The sequence below is a fragment of the Narcine bancroftii genome, chromosome 6 (assembly GCF_036971445.1).
Source record: "Narcine bancroftii isolate sNarBan1 chromosome 6, sNarBan1.hap1, whole genome shotgun sequence".
Taxonomy (NCBI): Eukaryota; Metazoa; Chordata; class Chondrichthyes; order Torpediniformes; family Narcinidae; genus Narcine; species Narcine bancroftii.
Genome location: NC_091474.1, coordinates 187,721,105 through 187,735,512, shown reverse-complemented (window position 1 = coordinate 187,735,512; position 14,408 = coordinate 187,721,105). Strand labels below are relative to the sequence as shown.

At 38.4% G+C, this 14,408-nt stretch overlaps 1 protein-coding gene across 6 annotated transcripts in view; it reads right to left on the bottom strand.

Moving 5' to 3' along the window:
* The window catches only part of l3mbtl3 (L3MBTL histone methyl-lysine binding protein 3), a 144,180-nt gene that overhangs the window by 62,519 nt on the left and 67,253 nt on the right, over positions 1 to 14,408 (bottom strand). For all 6 annotated transcript variants that reach the window (XM_069886995.1, XM_069886992.1, XM_069886996.1 and 3 more), the window contains exons 11-15: positions 13,294 to 13,445; positions 10,434 to 10,510; positions 9,464 to 9,549; positions 5,349 to 5,459; positions 2,244 to 2,358 (exon numbers count right to left, since the gene is read on the bottom strand). In XM_069886995.1, coding sequence (XP_069743096.1) covers positions 2,244 to 2,358; positions 5,349 to 5,459; positions 9,464 to 9,549; positions 10,434 to 10,510; positions 13,294 to 13,445 — 541 coding nt within the window. The remainder of the gene's footprint in view (positions 1 to 2,243; positions 2,359 to 5,348; positions 5,460 to 9,463; positions 9,550 to 10,433; positions 10,511 to 13,293; positions 13,446 to 14,408) is intronic.

Sequence of the window (14,408 nt, the reverse complement as noted above, 5' to 3'; positions counted from 1 at the left end):
AAACATTGTCTCATTTTTTTCTTAAAGCAACAAGAAAAGCCTACTACTACTAAACTCCATCTGCCATTTCTCTGCCTAAATCTGAAATTGATCTACATCCTATTATATTCTTTGATAACTGTAGGAGTTCAAATAGATTTCAAGCTTGCAAGCAGTTGTTTGTGGCTTTCTGGCTATTGTTTAACATATTTTAATGGTGTCTCCTAGCAACATCTTTGAGCCAAGGTTGCAGATTGTTTCTCAACCATGTTAGAAAGATAAGATGCTTAGTTTAGTTCTTTTGTTCGACGAAACGTGGGGATCGGAGAAATTCCGACAATTTCTCTTGACTGTCTAACAATGTTTTAATGGCTTTTAACAATGTATAACTGATAATAATGTTAACAATGTTTAATAAACTTTTGAAAACTCAACTTAACCTTAGTATGAATAAAGACTTTTTTGATACCCTCCAAGCAACTATAAAGGAAAATAGTCACTACAATAACTCTCTACACCATTCATACTCTACCAATCTTTGCATCATCTGAAAATTTATTGATCCACCCTTTTTCTCTACCCATAAATTGGAGGAACAATACCTTATATTCCATCTTGACACTCTCCAACCAGACAGTGTTGACATCAACTTCTACAGTTTCCTTAAAACCCCTCTCCCAAGTCTCTCTTTTTCCCCATCCCCGTCTCCTTTCCTCTGGCTCCCCACTCCTTTCCCTCCTATCAAAGAGCTAAATCCCTCCCAATCACTTCACAGCAGATTTTTTTCTCTTCTACCTTCCCACCTATATCTACACATGACCTTCTTGTGTGCTTCACCCTCTTCATTTCTCTCCTCTTTTCCACCTGCCTTTTTATTCAGGTGCCTGCCTGTCTTTTGCTCATACTTTGACAAAGGGCTCAGGCCCAAAACATTGATTACCCTTTACTTCCTATAGATGCTGCATGAACTACTACAGTTCTCCAGCACTTTTGTGTATTGCAAATGAGCTAAAAGCCTCTTTACCACTCGTTCCACATTTATGGAGCTATGCACCTGTTCCTTCAAACCTTTATTCTACAATATTTGCCAGGGCCCTACCATTCACTGCCCTTGCTTAACCCTACAAAGTGCACACCTTGCAACCATCGGCCATTCCTTGAACCACTTTCCATGTTCTTCTAGGTCCTGTTGTAATCTTAGATAATCTTCTTCACTATCCAATTTGCACTGTGGCTCAAGTAGTACAAAGTAAATTAGAGGTACTCCCTTACTTGCAACCTATGTGACTTACGTCCATATGCTCAAGGATACAGAGCATTCAAGGGGCAAAATGTGCATACTTAACTTGTCAGTCGGCGTCCTGGGGTCTGTGGGCTGGACGTGATGGCCGTCTTGATTCCAGTGTGCATGTGCAAGTCAGGTTGGCACATGCGCGGTGGGTTCGCGTATTGACATTTGGTTGGTCCATGCGCAACAGTTAAGGGTGCGAATTCAATATCATTAGGGCGCTTAACTCTCGCTCATGTGAACTTCCAAAACACAAACCCACCGCACATGCACCTACTGAAGGCTTGTGTTTGCACAAAGGAACCAATATGGCCACACCCAGCCTACGGACCCTGGGACACTGACTGACAAGTTAAGTACGCAATTCCGACAAACATCCATTCCGAGATACGACCGGTCATCCAGAACGGAACACGGACATTTACGACCTGTACATAAATCTTCATATTTTTGCAAACACTCATATTTTTTCAATTTGTCTGTGCATTGATATGTATACTTCTTGTAACTGTAAATTAATTTGTGAAATTGTGTGTAGAACACATGCTTTTGAAAGTTTTTACTATTTTCTGGTCATCTTGCATTGCTATGAAGAAGTTCTATTCTCATAAATGTGGTTAAAGTCTCAAATTTGTGAAGATGTCAAGCTTTGGAAAAGCTCACTTGCTACTTCTTGAAGATCAGTATAAAGATGTCTGATGCAAATTTGGATTTTATTTCCCAAGTGTTGGAAGTGTATTAAAGTTATAAAGAGACAACATGAATGAAAATGATAATTTTAATAGTTTCATTTTCTTTTATCTGCACCTCATGAAGGATGAACTGAATGGTTACCAAAATTATTTTCATACATTTTTAACAGACTATGCTAAAGAACCCCGCAGAGCATGGACAGTAACTGTGCAAATGACAGCTGTATCGATTAACAAACTTTGCTTTCACGAGGTGAATAAGAGCCTAACTAGATGGGACTTACTAATGGGTGGTTGAAGAGGGTGGCCAGTTTTAGCACACCAGCCTGCAGGATGAATATCAACGCTGTCAGCATCAATCCAGTAATCATAATCATGGTTCCATCCGTCAAAATGTATCTAGACAAACAGCAAGTTGAAACTACATTACTGTGGTAACTTTTTTTTTGCCAAACATATATTTTAAAATATATCTATGATGTCCACCTGAAATACCAAATTATATCAAAGGTTCAAAAGTATCAAATATGGTTATAAAATACATTTTCATCATATTTGCATTTGTTACTATATCATGTCCATCACTTGATGCAAGTTTGTTATTTCACTGACTGATGTGTTCTTTCACTCATTAATGATTTGGTCTTTTATTGTCTAAAACCTCCACAGCAGCCCTCAGATTCACTCATATACTGTACACAGGAGACGAGAACTCAGAGGAAGCTTTTTTACCCTCTCCATCCTGTCATTTATTTTCCTTTGAAATACTTTGCTCACAGTTAGGTTGAATACAAGTTCCAATTAAAGGCTATTGATCTAAAGCATTGTTTTATTTTCCTCCACTGATATGATACCATCTGACCTGCTGCGTGCTTCCATTCTATGTTTTCATTTTAGTTAAAAACAAGACTAAAATTCCATTTTTGTCATATATTCAAAAGTAGAATGTGAATATTTTCCAAATGTCAACAAAGTACAAATAAAGGTTTTCTTCTTGCTTCAAAATTAACACTTTTTCATATTAAATGAAATGATTGTACAATATAACCTTAACTTTTCTAGCCATAGAACACTACAGCATAGAAACACACTCTGCAGCCCTTCTGGTCTGTGCAAACTACATTTCTGCCTCATCTCAATGACCTGCCATCTATTTGCCTTTCTAAATATGTCTGAAATGTCAAAATTGAGCCTTCATTCAACAATTCAGCTGGCAGATTGTTCCACACTCCAACTACTCTCTGCATGAAGTTCCCCTGAATGTTCCCTTTAAAGTTTTCCCTTTGACCATTAACACAAATCCTTCAGTTTTTAATCTCACCCAACCTCAATAGAAAAAAACTCATGTTTGCATTTACACCTATCATATTTTTGAATACCTCTATCAAATTTCCCCTCATTCTTCTGTGTTCCAGGGGATCAAGTCCTAACCTTGTTTAACTTTCAAATCCTGGGAACTTCCTTGTAAATCTCCTCTATACTCTTGCAATCTTATCGATATCCTTCCTGCAGTTAGGTGACCAAAAGTGCACACAATTTATCATCTATCACTCCTGATTTACCCTGTTGTTACATTTATACCAGGGTTTGAGTGAACTGAACTCCTTCGTTTAGTTAGGTTAACTGCAGTTCTAGGATCCCTGGATATGGAGCACACTGCATGTGCTCTGAAAGGTTGATTCATCATCAGTTAAAATGCTACTGAGGAAAGATTCAATCAATGTATTAAAAATTATCAACTAAGAACGTATTTAAGAGATAAATTGGGTCCAATAATGTCATTTCCAAATTCTAGTGATGTGGAGATGTTGATTCATAATAGACACAAAGAAATTTACTTCAGCTATGTACATTTTATTCCAGAAGGGAACTCCTAAGCAGGGGATCCACAAGTCCAGACAGAGATGGGAGGTAGATTTAAATATTAATATTGATTAACAGAACCGGTCGGAGCTATGTCGAGATAGTATGACAAATACAATAAATGTTAGGTATAGATTAGTTCAATACAATTTTCTACATTAATTATAACTTACACCATAGATATTTAATAGATTCAAGTCAGATTTATCAGATCAATATTTTAGATGTGGCCAAGGGATAGGTACTTTTTTTTACATTATACCTTGCCCTGCTCTGAAGTGAGACCTTTTTGGATAAATTTGGGAACATTTTTAAAACAAGTTACAGGAATTAAATTTCTGCAAAATTCAATGTTATTTTTACTAGGTACTATTGTAGAATAAGACCAAAATTGAAATTAACTATATATCAAAAAGAATTTGTAAAGACTTTGTTAGCAGTAGCAAGAAAATGTATAGCAGTAATTTGGAAATCGGGCACTCATCTCGGTATGGAGCCATGGAACACAGAAATGCATAGTTTTGTTCCCCTTGAGAAGATTACTTATAATTTAAGAAATAAATATGATGTATTTTTGAAAATTTGGTGTACGTATTTATGAATTGCTGGTATAAATTTATAATATTTTCCCTAAACTTCTAGAGCCTCGTTAACTTCCTTGGAAGAATTAAAAACGTAAATTATTAAAACTGTGTGGTAGACGGTGTCTTCTTGGCAATCAGGTCTGTTTTTTTTCCCTTTCTTTTCTTTATTTCTCCTCTTGCTTCTTTCTTTTTTTGACCTATTTCTTTCTTTTCTTTCACTTGGGGATTTATTGTTGGGGAGGGGGTTGGGGGGCTTTGGGATTGATATTAATATTTATCATATTTTGTTATGATTACATGTATGGATAAAACTTTAAATAAAATATTTTAAAAACAATGTTTTAAAAAGTGGTTGAAAGTGTACCGATGACAAAAAAATTATTCTATGTATTTACTTTTTGAAGCTAAGTTCAATAGAACACATTTTTAAAAACCTGTATTTATGGAAAGAAGATTTATGGAATAGATTACTGTAAATCTAAGAACCTTTTGACATCATTGCACATTAAAGGATCCAATTAATTAGACTTCAATATGAAACATGCCATGAACTTAAACCAACCAAAAACTGAACTAGAAGTGTGACAAAAAAAAATTCCTTGAAGATTTAAGTAGATATTGAATTGTCCAAGGGCTCAGGAGATGTACTTTATTGAATCTATTATGCTGGCTTCTTATATCAAAACTTTACAAATTTAGTCACATGCTGTTTCTAAAATCCAAATACACATTGTTATACCAGTGAAAAATACTGATTAAAGACAGAATGAAGTTCAGCTACGACAATTAACTTTGCTTCAGCTGTGTTCAATGTACTTAACAGGATATGATGTCTGTGGGACTAACTGAACCATACTTTTAAAATCATGCAATTGGATGAATAATTGAAACAACTGTACATCTCAACTACAATTGAACCAAATTATTTCTGCAACCACCCACCATTATTCGGTGATCATCTGTGTCTATGACTGTTGCTACTCTTATAAGCATTGGATTCCGTTTGTCAACGACCTCTAATTTCACATTTGGTAGAAATCCATGGGCAGGCCGCTGAAACAAAAAAGAAACAAAGAATTGTTTACATTTGCTTTTCACTGGCCAACTTTACTAAATCTGATACCAAGATAATATTACACAAATTCCAAATTTAACCTCAAACTGTAAACTTGAAGAGGTGATTTTAACAGCATTACAAGTAAAATGTTACTCCATTGTGCAATGTTTATTTGTGCTACTTGAACTCAATCATTGAATTAATGATAATGATTTTATTATTATAAACATTGCACAATTTACAAATTCTTAATTGCTGCAGCTGAACAGGTACTCTGAGGAAAAAAGTATACAAGTCAAATTGAAAAGATAATAAATACAATAAATAATAAATGAAAATATTTATAAAAATAGTGAAAGTGGTGGTGTTCTAGTGCACAACATTTTTTTGTGGTGTGGGAGCAGTCCTGGATTAATGCAATTAGCAATCTTCCAAGAGCTTAAGAGCCATTGGAAAGAAAGTGTTCTTGAACTTAGAAGTGATAGTCTTCAGGTAGCAGTGAGAAGTACCGTCATTTTTTTGTTTTGGCTAGCTTTGTTACCTTCTGTGGTTCTCTGTGTTCCTGGGCATTCAAATTATCAAACCAGGTTATGATGCAACCAGTCAGTAGACTTTCCATAGTGTACCTATAGAAGTTTGATATAGTATTTGACGACATGCCAAATATCCTCAGACTTTTTAAGATAGCATATACATCAGTGTGCCTTCTTCGTGGTTTTTTCGAGGTGCCGGCTCTAGGACTCTGTGGCACTTGAAAGTATTAATCCTCTCCACCTTTGCCCATCAATGTAGACAGGTGTGTAGTCCTCATCACTCCCTTTAGATTAGGTCTAGAACTCAGTACCATATATACGTGTGTAATAGTTGGAATTTTGTGGACCAATTTTTAGGGTAAAATTACACGCATACTACTTTTGATCACAATAAGTACCTGCATCATTCGATGTATCAGGAGCTTGGATGGGAGGCCAGCTGGCTGAGACCGGGTGGTAAGACTGCATTTATGGAGTTGAGAGCACGGATGGGCGGGCAGCCATGACTTTGGCGAGAGTCCACAGTTGGGGCGTTGGGAACTCAGATGGGCGGGTGGCCAGGGCCTAGATGCTCAGATGACTGGGCAGCCAGGGTCTAGGGCAGAGTCCGTGGTCAGGCCGTCAGGAATTCGATGGGTGGATGGCTGGGCGACTTTTGCATGATATAGACTATACACACGTATATATGGTATTCAATCTCAAAATGAGAGGAGATCTTATAGAAACATATAGGATTATGAAGGGTATGGATAGGATAGATGTAGGAAGGTTTTTTGAGCTGGCCAGGGAAACTAAAACGACAGGACACAGTCTCAAGATTCGGGGGAATAGATTTAGGACAGAGATGAGGAAAAATAGTTTTTCCCAGAGAGTAGTGAATGTTTGGAATTCTCTAACCAGGGAAGTGGTTGAGGCTGCCTCATTAAACATATTTAAAATTTGGGTTAGATAAATTTTTACATGATAGAGGAAATAGGGGATATGGGGAGAAAGCAGGTAGGTGGAGTTAGGTCATAAATTAGATCAGCCATGATCGTATTGAATGGCGGAGCAGGCTCGATGGGCCATTTTTGGCCTACTCCTGTTCCTACTTCCTATGTTCCTATGAACTCTATTTTTAGAGCCTCAATGCATAAAAGACTTTAGCACACAAAGGTGAGCAGGCAAGTACGATGACATCAATAGCACACAATTCTTGTCAGGATATAATATGCATGAAATTTATTGCAGGAGGCAGGACTGCACAATCAAATGCAAGGATGATTTGGAGAGGGAAATGTTAAGGGATAATGATTGAAAAGGTTCCAATCCTGTGGAATCCAGCACAGGTTATCTGCTGCAGCTAGGTTTTTTTTAAACCTGCTATTGTAGCCCTCCTTCAGGCAATCCTACTCTCCCCTCTAAACTCATCACCTCCTCCCACAACTCAACCTTGATCTTTCTTCACTCACAACTTTGACAATACCCCCCAGAAAAATATTATAATCATTTTATAATACAGGTCCTTATCCTTTTATCCGAGATCCTAGGGATCGGACACTTCTTGGTATTCGGATTATTTCGGATTAAGGATTAAAATGGCGGCAGTACAGATTCATGCAAAACACAAGCCCTTTTTATAGAGCAACACCACATTGAAGCCGGCACAACGAGCAATGGTCGTTTTCATTACCTATAATCCCCCCCGCAGATGGAACTGATCTGGGAAATGCAGAGTGATTCTAGCTGCAAGGGTGATTATGGGTAATAAAGACAGCCATTGATCATGCATTAAATCAAAAAGAGGCTCAAACCACAAGGCTCTGCCATACCCTTGTCTGCCTCTTCCTGACCCAGCTCGGCTGCTTCCCATCATCTGGTCCCTCTGCACCCGATCAGCTGCCGTGGGGCTTCCCATTGCTTGCTCCTCCCTCGGTCCGACTCTTGCTGTTGCTTGGGCTCAGCCACTTCCCAGCATCCCTTCAGCTTCTCTCCCTCCAGCACCACCTTCTCCTCAGTGCCAGCTCGCTTCTCTCCTCCTTCCGCCTGGGCCGTGGAGTTCACCACCCGGGTCCCTTTGCCCTCTGGCCCCGGCAGCTTGGCAGGCTCCGACTCTCCTTGCCCCCACCAGGTCTCCACACACTTCGGGCCGTGTTATCCTTTTACTTCCTCCCCACTCGCCTGCCCGAGTCATGTTGCTGCGTTCTCTCCTCGCTCTCTCCCCACCTGAGTCCTTCCTCACTCTCTCTCCCTGCTCGAGCCGCATTCTCTCCTCAATCTCTCCCCGCCCAAGCCATGTTGCCTTCTCACACTCTCCCCACCCGAGCCACTTTCCCTCCTCGCTCTCTCCCCACGCGAGCGGCATTCTCTCCTTGTTCTCTCCCACCCGAGCTGCAATTCACCTTGCTCTCTCTCCGCATGACCCTGTTCCCTCCTCGCTCTCTTTCTCTCTGCCCAAGCCGTGTTCCTTCTCGCACTCTCCCCACCCGAGCGGCGTTCCCTCCTTGCACTCTCCCGGTCCGAGCCGCGTTCTCTCCTCGCTCTCTCCCGGCCCGAGCCACGTTCCCTTCTCGCACTCTCCCCACCCAAGCCGCATTCCCACCTAGTTCTCTTCTCACCCAAGCAGCGTTCTCTCCTCACTCTCTCCCCGCCCAAGCTGAGTTCCCTCCTAGCTCTCTCCCCACCCGAACTGCATTCCCTCCTAGCTCTCTCCCCATCCGAGCCACATTCCCTCCTCGCTCTCTTCCCACCTGAGTTTCGTTCTCCTCGTTCTCTCCCCACCTGAGCCGCGTTCCCTCCGAGCTCTCTTCCCACCAGAGCCGCATTCTCTCCTCGCTCTCTCCCCACCCGAGTCGCATTCCCTCCTTACTCTCTCTCTGCCGGAGCTGCGTTCTCTCCTAGATCTCTCTAGAGAACCTGAAAATATACTGTATGTGCAGTTAAAAAAAATTGTTTGGTTTTTGGAGATTTTCAGAATCACCATTAAAGGGATAATAAGGACCAGTTCTCCAATTTTCCATCCTCTCCCATATCAATGACAGGCACTCTGACCTGAACTCTGAAACAAACTTACAGGAAAAGCTTTTGAGCTGTTAAACATACAAGCCTTGACCATGTTATTTTGTGCTTCATGCACAATGGAATATTGAAGTACAAATTATATTTCCGTCCATCATGCATCATCTATTTCACTCACATTTCCTGGTACTGAAAGCTTTCTGAGCCACAATGTTTTGTTATATGAATGAAATGTATATGATTTAACTTAATGCAAGATTAATTTTAGCTCATACAAAGTCTAATTTTCATCTTTATATCAGCCACTGCAAGGTGTCTCAGGCACTGGCAAAATATAATTAGATTTTGATAAACTCAACAGTGCAGGACCAAAATATACAGTGGCCAAGAGAGATTTAATTTGTCATAATTCAATGTTAAAACATTAAATTTAGCTTCTATCATTACAAAGTTACCTCAGCATTACTTACCGATTTAAAAGCACGTGCAGGTGCAGGTAGAGAGTTTGTTTCTTCTAAATACTTCTCCCATGAAAAATGTTTAGGATCATGATAATCTAAGTAAATTAAATAAATATTTAATGAGCAATTCAAAATCATTTATTTAAATCCTCAGACTTTTTCTTGTAATTTAAAGTCAAGAACTCTTAGGCAATGGTTTTGAAATATTTAATTTTTACCATGAGAAGTCATGTTATCTGAGCCAAATTAGTTTTAGTGAAGGTGAATGCATCAAATTTAAAAGCTATTGCTTAAAAAAAAACATTTGCCAGATATTGATTTTTACATGAAAGGATTTAAGGATTAACAATCTTTGCCAACAACATAGAACAGAACAAGAAGAGACCCTTCAACCCACTCTGCTTGGGCCAGACAAGATACCCAAATTGATACATATTCCTCTGTTCCCTGCTAGTTCACATGTCTATCTAGAAGCTTCTTTTTAAACATTACTATTACATTGGTTTCTTTGACCATATTTTTTTAAAGTCAAAGACATGTAGAGCTGCAATGACTTTTAAGATGCTTTCCAAATTTTGCAATACAAGAATCTGAGATTACATATACTCACCAGCCACAGAATTTCTTTCCATTCCTGAGACACCAACAATATTTTAACAACGAAGTGATGACATGAATGTAATAGTGTGAATATATATCACAATGCAGTTACAAAACAGTCCAAATTTAGTCTGAGGAAATGCCCGTTTTAAAGGTCTGAAATAAACTCACACTTGTTCTCTGGGCATAAGAGATTCGTTCATAAATTGTGAACTTGAGAAAGGTCAGTAACTTCAGGAAGATTGAGAATTTATGGATGGGAATTCCCAATGGTTTGACTTCATACATTCTCTTGATGTGCAAAGCCCCATGTCAAGATAACAAAGTCGCAAAATCTACTCCATATTACTTTGATAATCAAGATCATGAAGTCATTCACCTGGAGGGGTTGTAAGGATTTTCCCATGCTGCTGGCACCATCCAACTGGGTGAATGTAAGGACTAGTAGCATCACACCTGAAGAATAAACAGTAAATAGTCCCCACATGGAGACACAATGATATAAAATAGATGTAATAAGACTGTCAATCCAAATCACTATTATGTGTATATTTAAATAGCGAACTGCAGACTAATGTGCTTTATTTTAAGTATGCTAATTACATGTCACAATTGAATTTTAAAAAACCCACATACAACCTCCTTAATAAGAATTGTAACCAAGTAGTTCAATGCTAATCAAGTGATTGGGTGAGACTGAGCAGACCCATAACAGTAATCCCTTATAACTAGGGAAAAGCATCTATTTTTAACTTGCATCATGTTATAAAAAAGTAAAGTATTTCTATTGGACCATTTAAATATATTGGGGGACTTGTAACAGTGCTACAATTCTGATAGTGGCCCACTAAAATCCCAGCTGGTGAACATATAAATGAGATTCCCTCACATATTCACTGAAATTAATTGGAATCCACGAATGAATCAAGAACATCTGACAAAAAAAAGCCAACATTGAAATTGAATTGCATTTGACACAGAAACAATGTTAAAAATACTAGGCTTTGTGGAATCTGGATTTTTCTTCTGTCCTCCATGCTTTTAACAGGCCATGGGCAAATGCACCCAGGAGAGCCTAAAGTACTCAGTGTTCCCCTTTTCCTCAACCAGGTGAAAGCTGCTTTTCTTTACAGAAAAGGCCTTTCATTATTTAACAACTATTCAATAGTATGCCATCTTGTGAGCTACTGAATTTTGCAGCACCTTTATTAACTTGCCTCCTCATGTGCTTTTCAATTTGGAGAATAATACAATGAGGGAAAATGAAATAACCAAAATGATGCCACTTAAGGCATGCACTGTAGGTATCTCCAACAGGGACAAGGTGCATTCTGCTGTTGAATGGTCAGATCTGGGACCAAGTTGCAAGGTCCTTCTGAAAACCCCAGGAAAAAAAACTGCGTATAGGCTACCTTTGCAGATAATCAAAAGTTTAGTTTTAGGTGTATATGTTGTACCACAGACAATTATCTGCAAATGAAGGTAGATTACACCTTCTGATGCTAAAAAAATAAATGTCAGGATCTGTGGAAAGAGAAACAGTTAACATTTTAGGGCCTGAAACATTAATATTTTCTCTTTCCACAGATGATCCCACCCTTTCGAAATTCAGCATTTTTGGCTTTTATTTCTGAATTCCAGCATTTGCGTTATTTTATTTTCAGTCAGTGGTGCACAGCATGGTATTGGGTCCTTCGGCCCAGAGTCCATGCATTCATTAAGCATCCATTTACTCAAATTCATTATTTTCCATATATTCCCATTTACCCAAAATTCTACCACATACCTGGAGAGAAGAGCCTATTAACTCGACCAACCCACACATCTTTGGGATCTGAGAAGAAAATGAAGCCCCCAAGGCAAACCCACAGTCCCTAGTGGAGCATTAAAGTTCCATGTAGACTGCAGACATGTTTAGGATTGAACCCAGGTCATTGTAGCTGTGCCACATATTATTTCACAGGGATTTGTGGGCTATGTTTTCTTTGATGGGGAAAGAGAAACTAATTGCTTGAGAGTCTTCAGCTATAGATGTGCGAAATTCTGCTCAATTTGTCAGAACAGAACCTGATGACACAAAACACCAGGATCCAGGCTCAGTCATCCTCAACTGTCCTGCCAAACTTATGGACAGCATACGTCAAGGGGGCCATGGTAATTCTTGACTTTGGCATTGTCTTCAGTTGCTTGTAAATATCTTCCGAGTTTAAAAAAAATCATTTATTTTATGAGATCAGTTTCGAATGTATTTTTCACGAATCCTGTTGTTTGCAAAACAGATTTGCTTTCTTCAGGTATGAAAGGAGCACTATGCTTCAGGAAAGGTGGGCAATACTAGGAAAAGGCATTTATTTATTCCAAACAGGATGGCATTATGAGCTCTTCTAATTTTACAATATTGACATGTAATCTAAAATGTTCCCAATACAGAAAATATTAGAACTAGTTTGTGAGAGATCAAACCAAAATTAATTTAGGGCTGTTAAAACAGGAGTCCTGCCATCAATATTTCTTCCCATCAGTGTTCAATTTGCAGCAGCTATTTGACTTGATCATTTACACTTTGTTGGCATTAATCAAGTTTTCATCAAATATATGCACAGGCATTTCCAGCAGATTACAGAGGATAGCTGCTTCTGACCTGTCACCAAGCAGCAGCTATAAATGCATAAAACTAAGATTTTAAAAAATGGCTTTCAGCAAATAAGCAATAAAAGTTTCCTGGTGGAAAATGAGCAAAGGCTCCAGGGAAAGATCACAATGGAAATGCAATTTCAACTTATTTTCTGCACAAGAAATTCAGAGAACACATAAAAAATTTCTATATGTCCAGAAGTTTTGCTTTATTTGTAATCATGGAGTCTGATACCAATGCTTTCAAGAATATAACAATAAAAGCTGGAAGCAAAATGAAATAGCAAGAAATAAATGAAAGGAGTGATGGCTGGAATGGACCTCAAGATTAATGTGGAAAGTACTGATCTATGACTTTACTAAATTTTAGCTTCTTTCACAAACTAAACCTGAGTGGAAGCATTATGTTTTTTTTTTCATAAATATTCTGAACAAATCAGCTATGAACATGCAAATACATTTACTATGGTGCTTTGATTAAGTCAAATCATGCAATTGTACAAAACTGGAATACTATTGCCCTCTTGTGGTTAGAATAAATGTGATCTTTTAAATATGCACAACACATACTGTATACAAAAAGGTATGAAGTATATCTTCCTCACCAGTAATCATAACTTTCATCCCACTTGTCAAAATGTACCAAGAAACGATTGTCAACCATGTCAGAAACTGTTGCCACACAAATGAATTCTGGATTCTTTTTATCAACAGCTTCCAGTTTCATACCTAATCGAAAGCCCAATGGAGTAATTGTCTAAAACAAATGGATTTTAAAATATAATTAATTTACCTGCAATTATGCATTGGAAATTTATTCCTTAACTGTGGAAAAACTATCTCAGGCATTATTAGTTTTTGAAAGTTTTGCATTCAGCTCTATAATAGATCATTCACAAAATCTTCATTTTCTGCTCGATGATTTATCCTAGAATTATATTTATAACTGGCAAACTGGTTTTTAGGGCATTATTCAAACAGACAAAGTAAATTGACACCAGAATTCTTTAAAACAGAACACCTAGGGAGAGAGCAAAGAAGATTTACGAGGATGTTGCCAGGGCTTGTGGGTCTGAGCTAAAGGGAGAGGTTGAGCAGTCTCGGGCTTTATTCCTTGGAGTGCGCGAGAATGAAGGGTGATCTCATGGAGGTGTTCAAAATCATGAGGAACAGGTCATGTGAACGTAGAGTTTTTTGCCCAGGGTAGGGGAGAGGAAAAAAAATATCGGTAACTAGAGGACATATGTATACGGTGAGGGAGGGGGAGAGAGATTAATAGGAACTCGAGAGTTTTTTAAAAAAAAACACTGAGGGTGGTGAGTGTATGGAATGGTCTGCCAGATGAGGCAGGTACTATTGCAATGTTTAAGAAGAAAAATGATGGATCGATTGGATGTGATTAAAAGGATATGGCCTGGCACATGCAAATGACACTAGTGTGGGTGGGACATTTTGGTTGGCACAGCCAAGCTGAGCCTGTTTCCACACTGCATGACTCCAACAACACCAATTTTACTTAATTTAAATGCTGAGATAGGACAAAAGTATTTATGATACAATGCCAGGAACAAACTTGTACTCTTTGCTGAAAACAAACCAGGATGATTTCTATCTTTTATTCCACTCAAACCACAGCAGTTTCACTGATCGTTCAGTTTCACTGAATTCCTTTTGAGGAATTGCAGTTATCATTCAGTAAATTGAAGCATTACAAGGCAAA